Below are 26,009 nucleotides of genomic sequence, written 5' to 3' on the forward strand. Positions count from 1 at the left end.
CTGAAAAAAGTGTTGAACGGATCGATGACATTCTGTGAACGGGGGTCCAAGTTAGTGCCTCGTAGATGTTATCTTACTACGGCCATGCAAGTGTAACCCTAATAACTTGAGATGACTAAGAGAGCTCCTGAGAAGAATGTATTGGCAGAAGTGGCTCTTGTGTGACATTTATGAGCTGTGTGGTCAACGGCGATGAAGTCAACCTGATAATTCTGTGAAAACAAGCAGTAACCGATCTGTAAAAGAGGGCTACAACTCGATGGATTTTTCTTGTTGGTGTAGAGTTTTCCGGTTGCGTTTTTGTGTGATGGAGCATGCGGCTCAATTTCTGACCGCATGCAGATTGCTATGCTGAGACCTGTTGAGATTCTGAAACTTCCACAAACGGAGCCCAGTGCAAATCGGGGATCATTCGTGGTCGGGGAATTACTTGAGATACATTTTAGACGTGGCAAATTAAGGACACTATCTCATAATATGTCATCAGATTTTGAACTTAGACTGTGATAGTCTTCCTGTCACTTTAGAACATTGCGCCCGTGAACAATTTATTAATTGCTTATAGGGAGACGTCACTTTATCCTTGAATCAATAGCAACGACCGACACACTGTGACATAATTTATGAGCGAAGGGGATACTGTGTCAATACAAACATTATTTTCCCTGCAGCAGCAGCATTTGCCAGCAGTCACTTTGATTTCACTGCTGGATACACGACGTTGCCAGGGGCAGAGTACAATAATCGCTGAGAGGCGTTACCGACGTGTTTGCCTGTGACCGATGATGGTCACCTACCAATGGATAAAGTGTGAGTCGACGACAATAAAAGACAAACCCAACGCTTGAGACATCTGACTGAGATGGTGGACCTCTGTTTTCAATGAGAATGTTCCCGAAGTGATTCTGTGATGTTAACAAAACTTACGTTACTTGAAAAAGTGTGTTAACAAAATAAAATGTAATGACAAAACCCCGCTTGAGTAACGTACAACGTATGTGGACCTCTGTTTTCAGGACACATTGTCCGGAAATGATTCTGGTCGATGGAAAAATACAACATCTATTCCACATGTTACACACTTACTGAGCACTGTAACAAACAAGCTCAAAGCCGTTCAGCTGCACTGAAAAAAGTTCAGCACCTACGTGTGATATTCAAAACTAGACAAATAAAGTGGCCCACAGTAACGTGGCCGCCCACAAATAAAGTGGTGCACAATTTGTGAAGGTAAATACATTCTTACGCTGTGATTGGTTAGCACATCTGTCCAAAGCCATCGCTGCGCAGTCTTCGATCTGTCCTGTGGTATGGCTGGGACGCTTAGTCTGCAATCTCCACACGGCTCCCTCATCAAGCATGGTGCGTGCAATGGCGTTGTTGTTGCTGCTGTTGTTGTTGCTGTTGTCGTTGTTGTTGTTGTTGTTGTTGTTGTTTTTGTTGTTGTTGCTGTTTTTGTTGTTGTTAATATTGTTTTTTTGTATTTTGTTGTTGTTGCTAAGCACATTATGTTGTTTTTTCATTGTCGTTGTTGTTGTTGTTGTTGTTGTTAAGCACATTATGTGGCGCGTTTAATTTCTGTAATTTAAATGGTGTTTTTTTTTAAAATTTTTTTTTTACAAATTTCATTAAAGGCATACTAACGCACTCCCGTGTTTACAAAGTGTAGTTTGCCCACAATCGATGTCAAACGCACCATAAGACCATATAATGACGATACGTCACCATGCGCGGACCATAATACATGCATTACAGCTTGTTCTAGCCTCTGAAAAAGTGAGGATGTCAACAAAGCCGCGGTGTTCTCTCCCTTGCATCAACGTTACATGTGTTGCCAAATCTATAAATAGGACGATCCAGATCAAAATGAAAATTCAAATATCTCAACATTTAAGGGGTCCTAGACCACAATATTTTGCAGGGAACTTAATTTAGTCTGTCTCCAGCTGTTGGTAAAGCAATTAGCGTGTATAGTCATCGAGTACATATGGCTTTAAACAAATTTGAACGTACAATTGACTCATTTTATAATAACTCGGTCATTTTTTCCTCATATGAACATTTATGTGTTGTTGAAATACTTTTTTGTGAGTTAAATTTAGTGGTATTAACATACAAACAAATATTTACCCCTGGGTATTTCTATTTATGTGAGAAACTCGTAATCACAGTTTTAATTTTGTGAATGGTGGTCGTGATAGTAATGGTCGTGGTTGTGGTGTCGTTGTTGCTGGGTTTTTTTTCTGTATATATATTTTTATTTTTAGTTTTTGGTGTGCTTCAATTGTTGTTGACAGAAGTAACTTATTCCACGCAGGACGTGAATAACTCTCGCCGAAAGTTTCGTTCCTGCAAAGCCAAATAGGGGCTTTAAGAAAAGCAATCGCTGAAAGTCAACTTTTGTTCTGAGCGCTTCCTTCCGATAACGATCTCAGGCGAGACCGACTAAAAGTGGTCGTTAATGAGAGTTGGTCTCTGTGGAAAGATAATTTATACAGGAAAAAATACGTCGGGGATCCTCAGTTTGGGGTGGTCGTTGTGGGCAGGTAGTCGCTATCGAGAGGTGGCAGATTCGACCGTATTTGAAAGGGCTTTGCCAGGGAGGTTTTTTTGTGGTTAGACCTTGCGTGGACAGTATCGCTTTAAATATATCTTTTGCTGGGTATGGTGCAATGAGGGTTTTTGAGATAGCTTATATATATAGGTTAGTGTCTAGCCGATACAAAGCAGGCACACGGTAATTTTTTTTAAGGAGCGTCGGGAACACCCTCAGATCGGTTCAGGTCACAATACTTCACCTTTATCGGTATCCCTACGACCTGATATGGCCCCAATCGAGAAATGACCGGTATCGACACTGAATAACACGGTTCACATGCTGACGGAAAACGTGAGCTTCAGTTGTAACATATAGTCACCTGGCTGGCTATAGTGGGAGGGTTACTTTTGGTGGTCACATTAGATATTATGTTTTTTGGAAAGTTCGTTTTATTTGCAGCCACAGTTCGGTAAACGACAAATGGCTAAACCCAACCACCTAAGAATGAGAAGCGTTTTTGTAACATGACCCATATTCTGCAAAAATGCAGCCATGACGCAGGGGGTAGGTTACAAAAAAACGTCATGTACCGCTTGACTGCATACGGATATAAGCAAATTATACCTTAAACGAAAGCTAAAGATTGTTGCCATCAGACAGCAAGTAAAATGCCTAATTCGTATACACAGTTTTATTTTTAACAACATCTGTATAACATGCGGACGACAAAACAGGAAATGCCATTTTCTCAATCGATATGTATAGCTAACTGAACGCCTGGTTGAAACCGCAATCAAAAACATCTTGAAAATTGTTTATTCTCACAGCTAGAACTATTTTACATCAACAATTGTTAATTTACCGAGGAAAACAACAGTCATATAAGATAAATAATGGATGATTTTGAATCAACTCCGAAAACCGAACCGGGTCGAAGCAAAAAAGAGTTTACACATACACAGGCTTGAAAAAGGATAATTTGGTTCAATATGTTAGATTTTTACCCATAACGTTAAAGATCAGCTCAATATAAAAGGAAAGTGATCATTGTAAAAGGATTTTGCTATCGCAAAATAATTCAACTTCCGGTTTTACCACATGGCGTCCATAATATTATCACTTTATTACATAGCGTGCATTTGTCAGAAATTATACTAAATGTTAGAAGCGATCTTAAAGTGAAAGTAACGTTTAATAAAAGTATGCGCATTTACTTATTGATTGATATATGACTAAAATAATGGACATGTAATTTAAACGTACAATACGACATTTTGTACACTACCTCTCTAAAAAAAACGCGACTATGACCGACCGATATGTATGTGTAAATTAGGTCATTGTTAGTGATGAAAACGGGTTTTCTTTAAAAGATAACACGCAAACTGTGAAGTTCAAGGCCATAAATGATTTTAGTACGACTTCTTCAAAACAGGTCTGTTTTTCACTCCACCAGTTTCAGTTTTAATAAAATATATGTATAGCTGTCATTTTCAAAAAACCTTATCTGCAATTCACTTAACCAAATACACCATGAACCCAGAAGATATTAGAGTGAGACACTTTACAGTGAAATATGTTATGATTCCCCTTATTTCAAAATATATGCATTTTAATTGGCAGACACGATTCACGTCGTAGGTACGTGTCGTCTGGTGAGGCAACTGTTAGCATTTTTTGTCGTAAGAATTGACATTTTTAAACATAAATCATGGACAAAAAACTAATTCTACAAAAAGTGCAGGTTTTCTTGGTATAGTCAGTTAAAGCATCTTAAAATTCAAGAAATTGTGCAATTACGTGTATGCATTTGAAATGGCAGACAATATTGAATGAAAGTGATTTTTGACTGATTGAAACCCTACCCCCACTAACAAAATGGGCCCTGAGATTAGGGGTGTTAGTTAAAGATGACTGAATAATGGCTATGCTTTTCCCCTAAAGTATTCAAAACCTAAACATATTCATAGGCAAGATGTTCTACATTAACACAATTAACTTTTTAAACATATACATATGCTTAGTACACGATACTTCCGGTTTTTCTACCGGATGACTTATACATTTAGGGGGTAAACACCTTATCGTAGAAAAAGGTTTATTTTCAAAAAGTGCAAGTAATTATTAAAAATCATACATAATATTTATATATAGGAGTTAATTTTCCTTCGAAAGTCATTTGTTTCAAGTGGCAGACAATGTCAGTTGGAGAGTTACATATACGTAAAGCGTATAACTGTTGTCTGTGATTAGTGCATTGTGGACACATTGGCACCATTTGATCCTAAATGCTAAACGATGTCGTGATCATACCACAGTTTTAGGATAATTTTACATCGCATCGATTACTAAATTGATGGTAGAATTTCACTGATAAATTCTATTTCCGGTAGCGTCAGTGCCGTTATCTTTTTCTTTTTGTAATAAGGTAATAACGAATGAACCCCGTGTCACACTCTTATGCTAGTCTTTAAATGACAATTCCAATTCTAGTAAGTTAAAAGGCATGTATTGCGCGTTACATACATTTATACCCCCCCCCCCCCCCCCCAGGATTACAATGCAAGTAAACACATATAAAGAGATAGTAACGTTTTACATGGTTACACGTTCAGTGGTGAACGTAACGTGTGGTTTAACAAAATTACTGTCTGTGTGTCTTTGTTTGTGTGTTTGTCTATGTCTGTCTGTGTGTTCGTATGTTTGTCTCCCCCTCTGTCTGTCTATCAGTCTGTCTATCTCTCTCTTTCTCTCTGTGTCTCTGTCTGTCTGTCTGTCTGTCTGTCTGTCTCTCTCTCTCTCTCTCTCTCTCTCTCTCTCTCTCTCTCTCTCTGCGAGGTAGGTGCACTTAAAGAGAAAGCAATACAGAAAAAAATGCATTTCTCTACCAAGAATGAAGTTTGTCTGTCTGTGTGTTTGTGTGCGTGTTTTTTTGGTTGCGTAAGTGTTTCTCTATAAGCATCTCTACGTCTTTGTTCGCGTACATAAGTGCGTACGTGCATGTGTGGGGGTTTCTGTGTCGGTTTGTCTCACTGTGTGTATGTCTGTCATTTTGTCGGTATGTTTGTGTATGTGTCTTTGTGTGTGTGTGTGTGTGTGTGTGTGTGTGTGTGTTTGTTTGTGTGTGCGTGTGCGCGCGTGCGTGCGTGCGTGCGCGCGTGTGCGTGTGTGTGTGTGTGTATGCGTGGTTGTGTGTGTGTGTGCATATGTGTGTGTGTGTGTGTAAGTGTGTGTGTGTGTGTGTGTGTGTGTGTGTGATTGCAATTATTCCTCCTTTTTACATTTAGTCAAGTTTTGACTAAATGTTTTAACGTAGAGGGGGGAATCGAGACGAGGGTCGTGGTGTATGTGCGTGTGTGTGTGTGTCTGTGTGTGTGTAAAGCGATTCAGACTAAACTACTAAACCGATCTTTATGAAATTTGACATGAGAGTTCCTAGGAATGATATCCCCAGACATATTTTTCATTTTTTCGATAAATGTATTTGATGACGTCATATCCGGCTTTTCGTGAAAGTTGAGGCGGCACTGTTACGCTCTCATTTTTCAATTAAATTGGTTGAAATTTTGGTCAACTAATCTTCGACAAAGCCCAGACTTCGGTATTGCATTTCAGCTTGGTGGCTTAAAAATTAATCAATGACTTTGGTCATTAAAAATCTGAAAATTGTAAAAATATATTTTTTTTTATAAAACGATCCAAATTTACGTTCATCGTATTTTCCATCATTTTCTGATTCCAAAAACATATAAATATGTTATATTTGGATTAAAAACAAGCTTTAAAAATTAAAAATATAAAAATTATTATCAAAATTAAATTTTCGTAATCAATTTAAAAACACTTTCATCTTATTCCTTGTTGGTTCCTGATTCCAAAAACATATAGATATGATATGTTTGGATTAAAAACACGCTCAGAAAGTTAAAACGAAGAGAGGTACACAAAAGCGTGCTATCCTTCTCAGCGCAACTACTACCCCGCTCTTCTTGTCAATTTCACAAAAATAAACAGATAATGACGTAATTTTAAGTGGCACAAACGTGTACATGAATGCCTTCCCTTTCGAATGATTTACAGTTATAGAATTTCTGTCAAGCGGTTTAAGTTTTATGTCCGTTTTATGAACCCAACCCTCAAAACAAGAATAGTAACGCCAAAGAAGGAAAACATACACACAAACCAACGTTTTTCTCACCGGTGGTTTGGAATATTGCCCCAAAACTTTAGATTTAGTGTTGTGGTGTTAAAATCTATCAGAAAAATGTGTTTGCTAACGTGACGCCAAAAAGTAACCAAAACGGTCCTTAGCCGACTGACTAATATATATATATGGATTTCCTTTGACGTCGAGAGTCAGCAAAAACTTCTTTTTGAAATCCCCGAGATGTTGGTGTCATTTCGATAAATCTGCCCACATTTTTTTTACGACGTAGGATGGTTGCATGGTTGCTTTTTGAATTTTTTTTTTATCACGGCGGAGGATGGTAATTGCATCTATTGTATTTTTGGTTTTTTTGTTATCAAGGCGGAGGATGGTTGGTTTCTTATTGTTTTTACATTTAGTCAAGTTTTAACGTAGAGGGGGAATCGAGACGAGGGTCATGGTGTATGTGTGTGTGTGTGTGTGTGTGTCTGTCTGTCTGTCTGTGCGTGTGTGTGTGTAGAGCGATTCAGACTAAACTACTGGACCGATCTTTATGAAATTTGACATGAGAGTTCCTGGGGATGATATCCCCGGACTTTTTTCTTCTTTTTTTCGATAAATGTCTTTGATGACGTCATATCCGGCTTTTTATAAAAGTTGAGGCAGCACTGTCACACCCTCATTTTTCAATCAAATTGATTGAAATTTTGGCCAAGCAGTCTTCGACGAAGGCCGGACTTCGGTATTGCATTTCAGCTTGGTGGCTTAAAAATTAATTAATGACTTTGGTCATTAAAAATCTGAAAATTGTAAAAAAAAAAAAATTAATAAAACGATCCAAATTTACGTTCATCTTATTCTTCATCATTTCCTGATTCCAAAAACATATAAATATGTTATATTTGGATTAAAAACAAGCTCTGAAAATTAAAAATATAAAAATTGTGATCAAAATTAAATTTCCGAAATCGATTTAAAAACAATTTCATCTTATTCCTTGTCGGTTCCTGATTCCAAAAACATATAGATATGATATGTTTGGATTAAAAACACGCTCAGAAAGTTAAAACGAAGAGAGGTACAGTAAAGCGTGCTATGCGCAACCGCTACCGCGCCAAACAGGCTCGTCACTTTCACTGCCTTTTGCACTAGCGGCGGACTACGTTCAGTTTCATTCTGTGAGTTCCACAGCTTGACTAAATGTAGTAATTTCGCCTTACGCGACTTGGTTTTTTTTGGTTTTTTTGTCACGGCGGAGGATGGTTGGTTGCTTATTGGTTGTTTTTTTTGTCACGTCGGAGGATGGTTGCAGTTGCTTATTGGGTTGTTTTTTTTGTCACGTCGGAGGATGGTTGCAGTTGCTTATTGTTTGTTTTTTGGTTTTCTATCACGGCGGAGGATGGTTGGTTGCTTATTGGGTTGTTTTTTTTGTCACGTCGGAGGATGGTTGCAGTTGCTTATTGTTTGTTTTTTGGTTTTCTATCACGGCGGAGGATGGTTGGTTGCTTATTGGTTTTTTTTTTTTGTCACGGCGGAGGATGGTTGATTGCTTATTGGTTGTTATTTTTTTGTCAAGGCGGAGGATGGTTGGTTGCTTATTGTTTTTGTTTTTTTGTCACGGCGGAGGATGGTTGCAGTTGCTTATTGTTTGTTTTTTGGTTTTCTATCACGGCGGAGGATGGTTAATTGTTTATTGTTTTTTGTTTTTGTTTTATCACGGCGGGGGGAAGGGAATATCAAAAACAGCATTAAAACTTCGGAAATTGCCCAAACTTTTTTAAGGCAATTTCGGTAAATTCGCAAACAAAAACAAATCCTAGAAATATCACTCGTTTATCAGACGTAGAGCTGCTAATCTGCATTGATTATGAACCTAAAACCCAAGTGGCTAGAGAGAGGGGGGGTTGAAGGGAGAGGGTGAGAGTGGGCGGTGGAAGGCAGAACCCCCCTGAAGTCAATAAAGAGCATTCTGTGAACGTAACAGTATTATATAGTCTGTTTGTCTGTCTGTCTGTAAAAAAATTCCATTTCAAACGGCAGAAATTAATTAATATGTAAGCGCCTAGGGCTATATATATATCTAGATTAGGCGCATAAAAAATGATCACAATAATAATAATAATAATAATAATAATAATAATAGAGCGATAAACATTTGGACTTTTAACAAAATGGGCACTAACGCATACCCACACACACACACACACACTCACAAACAAACAAACAAACAAACAAACAAACAAACACACAAACACAGACAGTCACACACACACATATACACACACACACACAAACACACACACACACACGCGCGCGCGCAGAGAGAGAGAGAGAGAGAGAGAGAGAGAGAGAGAGAGAGAGAGAGAGAGAGAGAGAGAGAGAGAGAGAGAGAGAGAGAGAGAGATAAAAGCCTGATATTAATAGGGCGAAGTCGACTTCACGAAGTACGATCCCTTGGCACTGAATTTTTTTTTAATAATGCTTACACAACAGGCAAGAATATACATGCACCAATCGCCTATAATTCTACAATGTGAAAGCACGGATATTTCAGTGTATCTAACTTTAAATGGACTGGGTGGCCGAGTGGTAACGCACTTGCGCTCGGAAGCGAGAGGTTGCGAGTCGAGTTCGACCCTGGGTCAGGGCGTTAGCAATTTTCTCCCCCCTTTACCTAGGTGGTGGGTTCAAGTGCTAGTCTTTCGTATGAGACCAAAATTTGTACAGTCTACGTTGCTATGTATCATATCACGCTTTGATTTCGAAAAAAACACGTTATACATTACGGTCTCGGGTTATATTGAACACTATTTCATAATTAGGGTCGCTATAACTCTTTACCGAAGAAGAAAGTCAACGAGTAAAGCTGTCCATATATATGCTAAAGCTGTCGCCATATCCCGGTAATTCTGCCACGATCGGCGCAAACATAGTGGATGTTCAGAGGGTTTAGAGATGAATTATAACGGTTTTTCTTTACGCATACGTTACAATGGAAAATGCAAAGTACAGATTAGAAAAACGAACAAAAAATTATTGCAACATTTGTTTGTGAATTCGATATAGTTGGACAGGTGACTTTGCTAAGTGAACATGCTTTCATTTAAACACGTACTTTCTTGTCAGCATCCGGATACTTGACTGTGATTTGTGGGATCAAATGTGCAACTAGTGCAGAAGATGTAATTGCCTTTTGCTTTGTGTCATTGATGTGGTGATCGCTTGAGACTAGCATTTGAACGTGACTTGAAAACAACGTTTTGAACTCAGTGTTAAAGGTAAGTTTAAAAATCGGTGTTTGAAATGAGTGTTGCCCTGAGAACTCATGAAGTTTGTGTGTGTGTGTGTTGTGTGGTGTTTGTGTGTGTGTTGTGTGTGGTGTGTGTGTGTGTGTGTGTGTGTGTGTGTGTGTGTGTGTGTGTTTAAGAGAGAGAGAGAGAGAACAAAATCTTTATTTGCGAGGGTAAAGGATAAGCAAGAATACATGCTTTTTCATCCAGTTCACACCCCAACTGAAATAGAGTCAAAGGGAACTCAAAAAGCATATTATTTTATGAGAACTTTGAGAAAAAAAGTGTAGCCTAGTTAAGTTAAATAGTTAGAGTTCGCTCTTTCGTTTGTTCGCTCGTTTGTTTGTTCACTCGCTCGCTCGTTACTTAGTTATTTACTTGCTTATATTTCTTAAGTTTGTCAGCATTTTCAAGTACCAAGATATATATACGAACACACACACACACACACACACACACACACACACACACTAACACACAAACACACACACACACACACACACACACACACACACGTACGCACGCATACGCACGCGCAAACACGTTAAGCTAAACTGTTTTAAATACAAGTTCAGTTAAAAAAAAAAAAGTTTTAATGGCGGGGGAAATAAAGGTCAGCTTTTAGGTCGCGACAGCCGTTGCAAAGAAGATATGGAATGCAAAGATGTGTCCCAAAACATTGACCTTTGGCTTTTGTAAAGAATATTAAAGAAAAAGTATGGGAAGCAATCTGCAGGTTCGTCCGCTTGCTTTACGGTCCTGTGGGGAACTTATCTGTACATCCTGGATTGGCAGGCATGGGAATTGTCCGCCAAAAGGCAAATTTTCGCAGAATGTTTGTTTGGTCCGCCGAAAAAGCAAAAGTGTCCGGCGAAAAAATAAGTGGGGGAGGCAAAAATGGTTCTAAAAACTGAATTTAATAGCAAACTTGGAGCTCAGATGACACCAAATTGCACCATTTGGGTTCTTTGGAGAGAAAAAAATTCCGGGGGAGCATGCCCCCGGACTCCCCTTTGCTTTTCCTTACAAATGTTCAGCCTTTTTTTTAAAACTTTTTTTAATTCCCACGCCTGATTGGGCATTGAGCAACGCAGGACAGTTTGTGTCCTGCCCAGTAACGGCGCCACCCCTCGACCCCCCTTCCCCTCTCCCCCTCTCCCCTCTCCCCCCTCTCCCCACCCCACACACCTTCGCCGCTCCTCCCTGTCCCTGCTTTTTACGCCATCTCTTGCTTTCAATCTCTCTTTCTGCTCCTTCCTTTTCACCTTCCGGTAAAGCGTGTCAATCTTCATTCATACAGACCTGTGTGCCTGTCCTTGCCAGTAAAGTGCTCATTTATTTTGCTATAGAAGTCAGGCTTGCTTTGATACATGTAGTATTATGCTTTTTGAGGAAGCTGTATATAAAAACGTCGAGTAGTTCTGACAGAAAAAAACCCCAGTGGGGAACAAAGAGATTAAGAAAGAGAGAGAGCGAGGAAGAGAGAGAGGGAGGAGGGAGGGAGGGAGAGCCTCCTAGAGAGAAAGAGAGAGGGAGTGAGAAAGACTTGCTTACAAGGGTACGAAAGCATCGCTGCCCTGGTCCGAGTTTATGTTTGATCCCTCTTCGCTCCTCAGTTTATCGAGTGTCATGAATTTGTTTAAACAGACCTTTGTCTAATCGACTCATAATTGAAATAACCCATGCACTTTATTTTGTGGGTTTAAAAACCGTTTGGAGGCAGTTTGATAGCACAGTTTTCCTGTTTTGTTATTATTTCTTCTTTTTTTAATTTAATTTATTTTTTATTTTTTTTTTATCAATGAGGGAATGGGAATATGATGTTGTTCACCTTTTCCCTCTGTTTGTTCTGTATTGAACAAGCGCACGATCAAGAAGAAACAAGTCGCGTGAAGCGAATTTACTACATTTAGTCAATCTGTCAAATTTTCCTTGACTGAAATTGAACGCACCGCATTTTTCATTAAGACAATGCTCAACCGCGTTGTCGTTATGGGCAGAATATACCTGCGCAGTTTCAACGGCACAGACGACGCACTGCCTATTATTTATGCCGCGATAGGGATTATGACGAGCACTTGGCCTGTTTTCCTTTCATGCAACGTGTATAGGCTGGGATAAGCTGCAGTGCGTCGTCGGTCCTGCTGAAGTTACATATGTGAGCGGAGCCCCTAAACATACCCCGCGGCCGCGGCGACACGTTCACTCACGGAAAGTGACAAGCCAGTATAGTGCAGTAGAGTATGGCGCTTCACAGCAAAGCGCGCTTTTCTCTATTCGTTTAAGCTTTCTGAGCTTGTTTTTAATTCAAACATAACATATCTATATGTTTTTGGAATCAGGACATGATAAAGAATAAGATGAACTTATATTTTAATCGAATCAGATTTTTAAACGACCAAACTCATTATTTAATTATAAGGCTTCCAAGCTGAAATGCAATCCCATAGTCCGTCCGGGCTTCGTCGAAGATTGCTTGACCAAAATCTCAATCCATTTGATCGAAAAATAAGGGTGTGACAGTGCTGCCCTAACTTTCACAAAAAGCCGGATATGACGTCATGAAAGACGTTAATATAAAAAAATGATAAAAAAGGTCGTCCATCATCAGGAACTCTCATTTAACGTTTCATGAAGATCGGTCCAGTATTTTTCTCTGAATCGCGCTACACTCACACACACACACACACACACACACACACACACACACACACACACACACGCGCGCGCTCTTACTCGCTAATACCATAAATATTATATATGTATTCTTAAACGGATTTTTGGTTTAATGTACAATTTTCATTCAATTTTCTTTTCATGTTTGCTTGCTTTTCATTTAAACTGTACAATAGCCGCCATTTATATGTATTTTTCTAGAAAACTGTAAACACCACTATAAGCATTATGCTTGTTGTTGTTTACTCAATATGCGTTTTTTTGTTAATAATGCACAAACGTTGAATAAACCACACACACGCGCGCGCGCGCCACCACCCTCGTCTCGATTCCCATAGTCCGTCCGGGCTTCGTCGAAGATTGCTTGACCAATATCTCAATCCATCTGATCGAAAAATAAGGGTGTGACAGTGCCTAAATTTCAAAACTTGACTAAATGTAAAAAAAAGAATTCAGATTAAAAATAAAAATAGTAAAACCTCATGTTATACTGTTTCTTTTGTTGTTGTTGCAGTTTGGCCAAAGAATGTCGCTGCGAAGAGTACCAAAATGCTGTCGCTGCGTGCGTCACATCGGAAATGTCGTGCTGTTTGTCTGTCTGTTCACCGGACTGAACGTGCTTGGATACCACTACCTGTATGGCCCGCTTACCAGACCCCAGTTCGTCCGGGAGATGTCTGTGGACGACGGTCAGCAGCCTGCCAGAAGCAGGAGTCAGCAGTCAGCTTCTTCGCTGTCCAGCTTTACCCCAGCTAGCATAGGGCCGGTGCGAGAGCAAACGTCCAACTCCTATTTGATTAGTCAGAAGATAACCGATAAAAGCATTCCTGATGTGACTACTTCCGCAAATATTGCATCTGGCTCAAGAAAAGAGGAGAGAAAAAAAGAGTTGACCGTGGTTGAAGTTAAGGCGACTGCAGAGAGCACGATCACAACCGTGACCCAAGACAGGTCCTTGCCGACACGCTTCACTAGCAGCCTCAAATACCCTCGGATTTCACGAACCAGCCCAACATTTTCATCCTCTTTCAGGACTCGGAAAGCGACAGCTTTTAGCACCAGAAATCTTACACTACTGAACGCTTTGACGTCATTGAGTGATAGTGTGACGCCACCTCCCACCACTCCAGAGCCTAACTGTGGAGACGTTCCCTTCGCCTCATTAGAAAAGGATTTGCAGCCCTTCAAACCGCTTCTGACCGGTCGAAATTTGTGTAGCCTGCTCGAAACCACAGACGTTTTCATTGACACGCTAAGAAAGGCTAACGTTTCTTTTTTCATGTACGGTGGCACTCTCATTGGCTCGTGGCGTCATCATGGTTTCGTGCCTTGGGATGATGATGTCGACTTTGCCGTTCCCATTGTCAAGCAGCAGAAAGTCTACCGACGGCTGATGGATCTGAAACCAAAGTTGGTTGGCTTTCCTTTTCGTCTGTGTGTGAGAGAGAGAGAGAGAGAGAGAGAGAGAGAGAGAGAGAGAGAGAGAGAGAGAGAGAGAGAGAGAGAGAGAGAGAGAGAGAGAGAGAGAGAGAGAGAGAGAGAGAGAGAGAGAGAGAGAGAGAGAGAGAGAGAGAGAGAGAGAGAGAGAGAGAGAGAGAGAGAGAGAGAGAGAGAGAGAGAGAGAGAGAGAGAGAGAGAGGTGGGCAGACAGACAGAGACAGGCAGGCAGGCAGGCAGACAGACAGGCAGACAGTTTATACCAGTGACTGTATGTATTTTTAGTTGTGTGGTCAGGTGTGGTTGTGCTGTGTTGTGGTCGATGTCTGTGTATGTGTGCGTGTCTGTGTGTGTGTGTGTGTCTGTGTGCGTGTGTCTGTCAGTATGTATATCTGCGTGTGTGTGAGTGAGTGTGTGTGTGTGTCTGTCTGTCTGTGTGCGTGTGTCTGTCAGTATGTATATCTCTGTCTGTGTGTGTGTGTGTGTGTGTGTGTGTGTGTGTGTGTGTGTGTGTGTGTGTGTGTGTGTGTGTGTGAGTGTCAGTGTGTGCCGCCGGGTCCCCCGATTGTTGAGAATGTAGGATGACTTTCGTTACAGTTTTGCAGAACAAAACCCAGCGAAGGCGTGGCATAATTATCATGTACACGGTGACCCCCGAAACAATGCCACCCATAAATATGCTAATAACTTCTACGTACATTGAGCGCGGTTTATGACCACCCCCTTTTTAAGATCTCAGATTTTCTCTTACTAAGGTCTGTAAGTTTACCTTCATTTTTAGACACACTCACCCTTTAAAGACCTGCTTCTATATCTATATACAGCTTGTCTGTGTCTGTCTGTCTGTGTGTGTGTGTGTGTGTGTGTGTGTGTGTGTGTGTGTGTGTGTTCGCGATGCACGGCCAAAGTTCTCGATGGATCTGCTTCAAATTTGGTGGGCATATTCAGGTAGACCCAAAACGCAATCTGGTCGATGAACATTTTCAACACGTGCTCTCAGCGCGCAGCGCTGAACCGATTTTCGTTTTTCTGTACATCCATTCCCAGTAACTCTTCCTTATCTTCTCCAGTGTTTTGCGCGTTTATCTCCCTTCCTTCGTACCCGGCAAAGCCGGGTCCCCGGCGAAGCCGGGTATTCGGGTACCCGGCGAAGCGGGTATTCATCTAGTTTATCATATATGTGTAGATCTTAAAAGGGGGCAGGATGGGGGGACACTGTGACCACAACATAACCAACTCTGATACCGTGCCTGCCTGTTCGCATTTGTGAATTATTTTGTTGCTGTTGCTGTCGTCGTTGTTTTTGTGGATGTTGTTGTTGTTGAGTTAGGAAACTCGGTGAGAGCCTCTCCACCCCATCCGCGCATCGTGACAATCCCTTTTCACTTCCACGATTTATTTTGTAAACTTGATAGCCACCCATCATTCTTGATCGTCCTATAGGCGGCGTCCACGGCATCTCGCCCCCTATTGCCAGAGTGACTTGGCTTCCTCGCTGGTTTTAGTTTTAATCCAGGCGGCTACAACAAGGTCTTACATCTTCAAGTAAAATTGTTCAGGAATCTTTCTTCTTTAAAAAAATTTTTTTGTTGTTGTTGGGGGGGGGGGGGGGGTAAAACAAAAGTGATAAATGAATGTTTGTCTCTTCACGCCTGCGGTATAGGTTCATCCTGGACGTTAAGCAGAAGACTCGATGGAAGCTGTACAAGGCTGGATCCACGCGCATATCAGGCGTCTCGTGGCAGTACCCCTTCCTGGACATCAACTTCTACCACCAGAACGCCACCCACGTGTGGGACCACGACCTGGACCACTACTACATGTACGTCTACCCAATGAGCTGGGTCTTCCCTCTCTCCGCCCGACCCTTTGAAGGACGCTGGATGCCGGCTCCGCGCAAGACGGAGACGATTTTGAAACTGACTTACGACCTGGAGACGTGTGATACGGGTACCTACAACCACCTTTTGGAAGTCAAGCGGGACTCATCGAGGAGGACTTTGCCCTGTGACAGGCTTCGCGGAGTTCTGCCCTTCGTCAAGACGGCTGTGACGGCAGGAGGATGCAATGAGACCTTGGTTCAAGGTGATCGTCTTCTCGGACACTACTTCTTTGAAAACTCACAGTGTTCAAGTGGATAAGTGGATACTGTAGTGGATACTGTAATCTGACATTGGGGAAGAGGATTGTAGCTTAAAGGTGGTCGTCTACTTTTTTGCTTTTTACATTTAGTCAAGTTTTGACTAAATGTTTTAACATAGAAGGGGAATCAAGACGAGGGTCGTGGTGTATGTGTGTATGTGTGTCTGTGTGTGTGTCTGTGTGTGTGTCTGTGTGTGTGTGGGTGTTTTTCAATGAAATTGATTGAAATTTTCCCCAGCAATTTTCGACGAAGACCGGACTTTGGTATTGCATTTTAGCTTGGAGGGTTAAAAATAAATTAATGACTTTGGTCATTAAAAATCTGAAAATTGTAATTAAAATTATTTTTTCATAAAACGATCTAAAAACAATTTCATCATATTCTTCATCATTTTTTGATTCCAACAACATATAAATATTTTATATTCGGATTAAAAACAAGCTCTGAAAGTTGTTAAAAATATGAACATTATAATTAAAATTAAATTTCCGAAATCGATTTGAAAACACTTTCATCTTATTCCTTGTCGGTTCCTGATTCAAAAAACATATAGATATGATATGTTTGGATTAAAAACAAGCTCAGAAAGTTTAAAACAATAGAGATACAGAAAAGCGTGCTATCCTGCTCAACGCAACCACTACCACGCTATTCTGGATTGTCAATTTCACTGCCTTTGCCACGAGCGGTGGACTGACGATGCTACGATGATTCGGTCTTGCTGAAAAAAATGCAGTGCGTTGAGTTTTATTCTGTGAGTTCGACAGCTTGACTAAATGTTGTATTTTCGCCTTACGCGACTTGTTTTCAATAATCTTATGGTGAGATTTCGCTACAAATTTATGTCAAATGATGAATGAACCATGGGGGAAAAGTTATAGAAAACAAAATATATGTAAAAAAAAAAAAAGAAAAAAAAAAGAGTTTATTTTTATTTTTGGGAAGTGTCAGTAACACTTCCAATGTTTTGTTTTCCACGAGCAGAGACCATGTGCTTTGCCTATAAATATCGACCTATCAAATTCATGTCACTATGCTGACAGCCACACCCACACAATCACAGTTTGACACTGGGTATTGGAGCGCTGTCCACGATTTTTTTTAAACGAACGAAATGCACGGTATTCGAGAGGAGTTTTGCCCTCGGCATTTACCCAATAAGGATATCCTACAACGCTTGAATACTACAATGAATTTTCAAACGGGTACTCTGGCTTCAACCTTCCTGGTCGAAGGGGGGTGTATTTTTGATATTTGTATAGGGAATAGACTCAGCATTGTAATGGTCAAATGTCTATTTTTGTATGAAAATGTAGACAAGGACATTTAATGATAATGAGACCTTGATTGAAGGTGATCGAGTTTTCGGACGTTTCTTTTTTGAAAACTCACAGTGTTCAAGTGGATAAGGGATACTGTAATCTGACATTGGGCAAGAGGATTGTGGCTTAATGAGACCTTGGTTCAAGGTGATCGAGTTCTCTGACACTACTTCTTTGAAGAATCCCAGTGTTCACTTGGAAAAATGATAATGTAGGCCTATCATGAGGGCTGCAGGGACTAATGAGACCTTGGTTCAAGATGAGCGTGTGCTCAGACACTATTTCTTTAAAGATCCACTGTTCGCGTGGATAGAGAATAATGTGTCAAGAGAGCTGTTGCTACAGGAGAATGCACTGATATTTTGGTTCAATGTCGATTGTGTGGTCGTGCATTATTTTCTGAAAAACTTCAAGTGATCGCAGGGATAAAGGGTAAATAATAATATAATGTGTCAGATGGGTATGACTGCGATCAAGACACTCGTATGTTCGAATTTTTTTTAATTATTTTTAGATATCCATGTCGATAAAGCATTGAGTTGCTTATGCTGGTGTGCCTTTATAGTTATAAACTATACGAGATATTTTTCGAATAATGTTTATTCTGTCCGGCTTTGTGTCCGAGACAGTTGCTAGTTGGTCGTAACTTTCTAAAAGATACCTACATGCCATGACAGATAGTCTGTCTGTGAGCTTGTAGTGTGTGTGTGTGTGTGTGTGTGTGTGTGTGTGTGTGTGTGTGTGTGTGTGTGTGTGTGATGGAGAGCCAGAGAGAGTGCGTGTGTGTGTCATTAGCACTGCTTGCTTTTTGATAAAGAGTTTACATACCGATTTGTAAAATTGTTGTGACCAAAGGCTACAACAAAGCAACCAACAGTCTAATCACTGAACAATACCTGGATACAAAGTACTGAATGTGACCTGACACGAAATAGTCATTCTGATATCAACGTTATTGTTCTCAGATGACCACTATTCATCTCCACAAAGGTGAACATTCGTCCGACAGTCATGTCTGATGAAAGATTGCACTTCCCGTGTTAACGTGCATGCAGACCACCACAGATCTGTCCAGATATCATACGTTATTTGTATTTTTGACCCAAATATGACATTTTACAGAGATCCAGACAGTCAGTGTTCTTCCTAGGTTAACAATGACTGTCGTGATCTGTGTAAAATGTCATATTTCGGTCAAAAATACAAATAACATTTATGTATTGATCGATATTCGTAAAAATTCCTTGTTTTTAATTTTTTTATTACGATTGAACGCGCACACTGACAATATCTCTGATTTGAACATGCATTCTCTTGTAATCTCGGCTAAATATGAGTTTTTGTCACATGGCTCAAAAAATCCAACTCGGCATACTCTAGGGTTGTTTAATGTGTCGGAGTGGCAAGGATGATCTTTTCAAGTGTACGAGTCATGCTAAAACCTTGCCAAACCTGTGGCGGTGTAGTGATTACACGTTCGCTTTCACGGGTAGGAATGGACCTTTAACATAGATTGTGCTGTTCTTGTGCCTTTGTGCTTTAGGCTTTGAGTGTGTGTGTGTGTGTGTGTGTGTGTGTGTGTATGTGTGAGTGCTTTTTCCACAGTGTGTGTGTCACTGTGCGTGCGTGCGCGCGCGCGCGCGTGTGTGTGTGTGTCACTGTGCGTGCGTGCGTGTGTGTGTGCGAGTGTTTTTTCCCCCCAGATTATTTTTTACTTCGTTTACCTTATCGTGAGGAGAGGGCTTTTTTTTAAGGTATCTGTCATGAATTAAACTGACATACACGTAATTCTGTACATTCCACCTATGCAACTGCAGAAGATGATGGAAAACAATAAATTCTTTGAAACTGAATGGATAGTTTGACTGATAAGTATATACTGATTGATTGATTGATTGATTGATTGATGGCTTGCTGGTGGGTCTCTGTGTGCGTGCACGTTTGTAGACTTGTCTTGTCGATAGACGAAATACACACCTTTGTGAGGAACACACACACGTACACAAACACACACACACACGAGCTAGCACGCCTGCAGTTATACAGAGAAATCTCACCGGATGCCAATGCCATACAGTCGCGATGCAAAATGTCACAGATGTTTTCAAGGTGCTAAAATCCTGCGTTGTCTTCCCTTGCCATTATCTCCACCGGCATGGTTGCTTCCCTTCAAACCGGAACGCGGAAACGCTGTTCTCAAACACAAAGGTCATTTGTAAAGCAGATCGCTTGACATGCCACACCATTCTGATACAACTTACAAAGGCCCGAGAAAGCTACACAAAAACAAAAACATGAACAAACCCTTTATTGTTTTTTTGACAACAGAAAAATTGACTTTAGGCTTGCTAAAAAAATACAAAATGACATCACACTACTTTAAGACAGAACAAAAAGTTGCGTCAAGCGAAATCAAAACATTGAGTCAATCTATCAATAAACAAGCTTTCGAGTTGAAATGCAATACCGTAGTCTGGACTAAGTCAAAGAAAAATGAGATCGTCACAGTGCCCCCTCAACGGTTACTAAAAGCCAGATATGACGTCATCAAAGACATTTATCGAATAAATGGGAAAAAAACACTGTCTGGGAATATTATCTGGATGAATTTGCATGTACAGTTTTATGAAGATCGGACCAGTAGTTTTCTCGGAATCGCTCTACACACACACACACACACACACACTCAGCACCACCACCACCACCACCACCACCCTCGTCTGGATGCCCATGTTTTTCTGTAAACATTTAGTCAAAACTTGACTAATAAATGTAATGAAGTATTCGATGAAACACAGTTTGAAAATCTTGCAAAAGCGGGCAGCAGACTTCCATAAATCCACCTCCTACGAAGAAACCAAGACGCCTCTGAAACGACACTGACTTCAGGACGGACTGGCGCACCAGAAATGATGGATCCACTTCACAAGAGGACGCAACTGATCAACCAGCTACACAGGAAGACTCATACAACACTATTCCGTCTACACACAGAACACTGAGGTCTCAATAAACATTTAAAGAGAATGGGTCTCCAGACTCCTGTCGACATCAATTTAGAGACAGTACGTCAGCAGGTTTGGAAGAGAATGTAATCCTGCATACCAAACTCTGTGGACCTGTCGACGACCTACAGAAGTCAATTCAGTTTAACGACAACATCCGCATTTAGGATTTAGCTGTAGAAGAAGAAGAAGAAGAAGAAGATGATTAGCTTCGTGTGTCGCACTTGAAAGAGATACGATATCGATTATAGGAACAAAACAAACCAAGACGTCTCCTTTTGACCCTCTCTTTCGAAGTGAAATCTTTGACGTCAGAAGCCAAGCAAATTCGAAAAGACGTAAATAATCATTACTAAAACATTCTGTTACTTTTTCTGCATGTCTCTTGAAGAAGTTTGTCTCGGTAACAACATAATTATCAGCAGTAGAAAATAATCGTAAGGTCACCGCCAGGCTGTGCATGTATCGTGATCGTACATCATTAATAACCATATCATTCCTCGTTTGAAAAATTAAAATCATATTACAACATCTCATAGTCTGAACACAAGACCAAGGAATTCCCTGCGGAACCAGATTAACACCTTGATGGGTCCACAAGAGCCTCGTGGTCGTCTGACAACACTCGAACGTCTGTTACGCGTGATTGTTCTGAAAAGTGACTATTACATGATTGTTCTGAAAGTCAACTATTTATTTCATCGTAATCATGTAAGCCCTCATACGTGATTGTTTTGAAAGCTTACTAATTTACATGATTGTTCTGAAACTCTACTAAAGGTAAACTTGCTTCACCCGTGAAATGTTGTCAGATATAGAACAATATGAATACCCCTGCCCAACGAAGTTGGAGGGGGGTATATATACTGGATTCACTTTGTCCATCTGTCTGTGTGTATGTCTGTATGTATATCAATATGGAACAATATTCTGATACAATGATACTAAATCTTAAGTGATATTGATATTTATACCCCAGCCCAATAAAGTTGGAGGGGGTATACTGGATTCACTTTGTCCGTCTGTCTGTGTGTATGTCTGTACGTAAATGGAACAATATGTTGATACAATGATACTAAATCTTAAGTGAAATTGATATTTATACCCCCGCCCAATGAATACAAACTCAACAAGTAATACGTTTCATACATTGAACATGTCTTCTTTAGTGTTCTCAACTCAAAATTGAAATTAAATGTTCAAAGACAAAAATTATTTATAATCTTCAAAAATGTAATGATTCTTCTTGAGTATTCCCAACTCAAAATTCTAATTACAGGTATTAAAGGGACACATAGAAATTTTTGATTTTTCCTCTTTACCATGCTATGTGGCTAGGTCACCAAAATGGATCGAAAGGCATGGCAAAGAGGGAAAATGGAAGCTACGTTTTGGCCCTTTGAAGACGAAAGGCACAAAAAATATTTTTCACAATTAAAACTTTATGTTTTATTTTTATGAACTAAAAATTCAAGTGGAGAGGGGATGTGAGACGTGAGGAGATGGCCGGGGTTCCGATATGGGTGGGGAGTCTGGGCTATAAAGTTCTTGCACGCGAGACCATATACTTTTTGTGTGTGTGTGTGGGGGGGGGAGAGTATTTTGTTTATCAACTCTCTCTCTCTCTCTCTCTCTCTCTCTCTCTCTCTCTCTCTCTCTCTCTCTCTCTCTCTCTCTCTCTGTGAATATTTTTGTCATCCTAAATGTTGGGGGGGGGGGGGCAAAAAGACATGTTTCCCCCCACCCCCACCTCAAGACCAGCTGCCCCCCCCCCCCCCCCCCCCCCGTTTCCGACGCCAGTGCACTGAGTACATACGCACACACACACCACACATACACACACATGAAAGCTAAATTTATTAGCACATCTCTGTTTTTTAAGTTACACTTTTTTTTATCACACAGCAACCACCAGAATTTTTTATATGAATTATTCAAATGGTTTGATAAAGTGTCAATTGATATGAATTAACCTCCCCCACCCCCTACACCTAAAAAAAGGGGGAGTGGAGAGACGGATCAACTCAAACACACACAAACACGCATTATGAAACTGTCTCGGACACAGAAAAAAACACCCAAAACAAGAGGCGAAGCCATCAAGGCTCACGTAAGAAATCGACAAACAGTAACACAAACTCAATCACTCACACATACACACACACACACACACACACACACACACACACACACACACACACACACACACACACACACACACACACACACACACAGAAAGAGCATAGGTGAAACTGTGCAAGAAAGCGAGACACTAGATCTAGATCTGTCTGTCTGCATGTAGCCTACTTACAGGGACACGACTGCCAACTAGTCTCGGCCCGCTCAAAATAACAATCACCGAGACTTTCAGTAATTCCATCGCGTGACGTCTAACCCTCGTACGTCATAATGTGACGTCAATGTAATATGACGTCTTCAAATGTTAAAGTTTCTACCACAGACATACATACATACATACATACATACATACGCACGCACGCACAGACAGACAAAAGTTAGCATCGCATAGGCTACACTTACGTGAGCCAAAAACCACGAAGACATAAAGTATACATATTGCTCCATATCTGACAACATTTCACGGGTGAAGCAAGTTTACCTTTAGTAGAGTTTCAGAACAGTCATGTAAATTAGTAAGCTTTCAGAACAATCAAGTAGACTTTCAGAACAATCATGTAATAGTCACTTTTCAGAACAATCACGCGTAACAAACGTCCGTGTAGGTGTTTGGAGTTAGTTTCAAGCGCCTGTGGACTAACATAGCAGAGATATTCGGAGTTAGTTTTAAGCGCCTGTGGACTCACATGAATATGACTCATAAAGTACGTCATTTAGTAATTATACGTCAGTTTTTCTTAAATGGCTTCCTAGGTGTGCATGGAACAGACTGCGGTCTACGAAGATGCACGAACAGACTGCGTTCAGCCCTGCTTTGATGCAGATAAAGGTACTGTCGGAAAGCGTGACACATTCAGAAACCTTTATTTTTTTAAGCGGGGTTTTCTCATGAAATGTGCACAGTTATGCAAAACACGCGAACCCTTCCATGAAACCGGGTACCAAGTCTTTTCCTTTTTTTTTTTGCATCAGTAATCCACACCTGTCCTGTGACAGGTTGTGTGGCATAACGTGTACTAAATCACTTACTTGACTTTCATGAGAAACTGTGCAGATCTCTTTGACATCTATATTTTCTTGGAACGGCAACCGGTGACAGATACCGGTAAATATTGTGTGTGAACACTGTGATTCTTTATTCTTCAAAATGTTAATGTAAGAGCCCGGATTCTGACGTTGCAATTAATGCAAAAGAAATTCCGTTCTGAAAAAATACGCTAGCACTATGACCGACCTATTATTATGACGGCCAGATAATGAGGGTTATAATTTATAATTATTCTCCAATGACTGTCATAAATGTGCACGACGATGCCTTTGCAAAGAAGATGTCTAGCACCAGCCTGCAGGACTTGTCTGCGTGTCAAGCTATGCATCGTAGAAGCCTTGCAATAAGGGTGATAATGATCCTTAACTGATTGCCTCAGGTCTGCAAGGCGATGCCTTTTCCGCACAGACCCAGATGCTCGCGGTTGGCCACGTCACGGCGTCTGTTGCTGTTGACCTTGCTGGTGACTCCGGTGTGCTTCCTGGGCTACCTTCACCTGTACAGGCTGGCTCTCACCCGGACCAAGCTCAGTCCTGTCGCATCTTCTGACACAGATAGACAGCAGCCATCACTTTCTGCCGCCTCCATTGCAAGGTATGTTCCCAGGCAGACCTACCAACAAATCGTTGAATCCTCTTTCGTGAAGCGTGAGAGCGAGAGTCAAAAGTCTGTGAAAAGTGACCGTGAAAAGTCGTCTTCTTTTGTGGATCAGTCCCCGGCAGCCGGCGACGGAGAGGTTTTGCAACAAAATCTACGCTTTCCTGGCGTCAATGATGCAGTAAATGAAGTTGCCCTCAGCCCATTTGAACCCAGTGATAACCAAGACTTGACGGGTACCGCAAAAGCATTACCTCCGAAAAGTCGTACAGCAGATGAGAGGGAAAACAAGCATTTTTCAAATCCGCTCACTGGCAGGTCCGAAAACAAGCGGATTTTACAGATGTTTGAGAGTTTCTCTCATTTACGCCACGCGTCTGACCCAGAAAGAAAGGCCACTGTTATCAGTCCACTATCTGATCAGAAAACGGTGAGAAAAGCTATGAGGTTCTGGCCGTATAATAACTTCCCCAAGGCTACGTCAGACTGTGAAGACATCCTTTTCTCGACCGAAGACGAAGGCTTGACGCTGTTGAAACCGACTCTAACAAAACGGAGCTTTTGTGATCTGTTGGCAACCATGGACGCCTTCACGGAAGCGTTGACTAAGGCGCACATCCCTTTCTTCATGTACGGGGGCACTCTGATTGGTTCGTGGCGTCACCATGGTATTGTGCCGTGGGATGATGACCTCGATTTTGCTGTATCTACCCACAAGAGGAAGAAAGTCTACAGGGCCCTAGGAGCTCTCTGGCCAAAGTTGGTGTAACCTGTCTCTCTCTAGATCTGTATATATATGTGTGTGTCTGTCTGTGTGTGTGTCTGTCTGTGTGTGTGTCTGTCTCTGTCTGTCTGTCTGTCTGTGTGTGTGTGTGTCTCTCTCTCTCTCTCTCTCTCTCTCTCTCTCTCTCTCTCTCTCTCTCTCTCTCCTTGAATGGTCTTCTCTATCCTTAGCGGATTATGACTTTATTCAGTTATTCTGCAGAAAAACAGAAAATCTGAGAAATGCTGGAGAAAAACTGTTAGTGTTTGTTTCTGCAGCATTTCTGCATAATGTCATCTTTCGTCAGAGCAACGTTTTTTCTGCAGTAAAACAGTTTTACTGCAGTAAAATTGAAATCAAGAATGCTGCAGTAAAACGGTGCTGTTGTTTTACTGGAGGAAAACTGTTTACACTTTTTCTTCAGCATTTTGGCATTATAATAATAATAAATAATAAATGAGCATTTATATAGCGCAACATCATAACTTTACAATTATGCTCTTTGCGCTTGACACATTTAAAATTAAAACACAGTTATACAAGCATTTACATCTACATTCATAGTCAGCAACGCTTAATTAAAAGCATACACCATCAAACATACATTACAAAAGATTCTTCCACTAACTAAGTAATAAAAACATGAATGAAATAGGTAGCGAAAACAAGGAAATACCAGCTGAATACCCTTAATCAAACGGAACATGTTATCAACAATACTGAAAACAGCCCTAGATGTTTATATACATTATCACATTATCACTAAAACAACAAATACACTACATGTAGCCTACTGATGGACTGAGAAAACAAAATCAGGGGTTGTATTTCTTGAAGAGGTGCGTTTTAAGTGCTCGTTTGAATGCTTGGGGTGACTGAGAGTGGCGGATGTGAAAGGGGAGA

General features: G+C 40.8%; 2 protein-coding genes across 3 annotated transcripts in view; both read left to right on the plus strand.

Moving 5' to 3' along the window:
* The first annotated feature begins 13,171 nt into the window (after positions 1 to 13,171).
* LOC138979144 (uncharacterized) lies at positions 13,172 to 19,407 on the plus strand. Its single transcript, XM_070351957.1, has 2 exons — positions 13,172 to 14,062; positions 15,753 to 19,407. Exons 1-2 carry the CDS (start codon positions 13,179 to 13,181, stop codon positions 16,228 to 16,230), a joined length of 1,362 nt encoding a protein of 453 aa, XP_070208058.1. The 5' UTR covers positions 13,172 to 13,178; the 3' UTR covers positions 16,231 to 19,407.
* Positions 19,408 to 23,448: 4,041 nt separating this feature from the next.
* Positions 23,449 to 26,009, plus strand: part of LOC138979371 (flap endonuclease GEN homolog 1-like) — a 30,370-nt gene continuing 27,809 nt past the window's right edge. The window contains exons 1-2 of one of the 2 annotated variants that reach the window (XM_070352082.1): positions 23,449 to 23,527; positions 24,126 to 24,340. In XM_070352082.1, coding sequence (XP_070208183.1) covers positions 23,483 to 23,527; positions 24,126 to 24,340 — 260 coding nt within the window. In that variant the 5' untranslated portion in view covers positions 23,449 to 23,482. Of the gene's footprint in view, positions 23,528 to 24,125; positions 25,103 to 26,009 lie in introns of both variants that reach the window. The other variant, XM_070352097.1, reaches the window with a different exon arrangement.

This window comes from Littorina saxatilis, linkage group LG1 (genome assembly GCF_037325665.1).
Source record: "Littorina saxatilis isolate snail1 linkage group LG1, US_GU_Lsax_2.0, whole genome shotgun sequence".
Lineage (NCBI taxonomy): Eukaryota > Metazoa > Mollusca > Gastropoda > Littorinimorpha > Littorinidae > Littorina > Littorina saxatilis.

What these genes read in the sequence shown, in the direction of transcription:
- LOC138979144 (XM_070351957.1), top strand. Translation starts at nt 13,179, where the DNA reads ATGTCGCTGCGAAGAGTACCAAAATGCTGTCGCTGCGTGCGTCACATC. An exon ending in CTGATGGATCTGAAACCAAA is followed by an intron (nt 14,063 to 15,752) that starts GTTGGTTGGCTT and finishes CCTGCGGTATAG; the next exon opens with GTTCATCCTGGACGTTAAGC.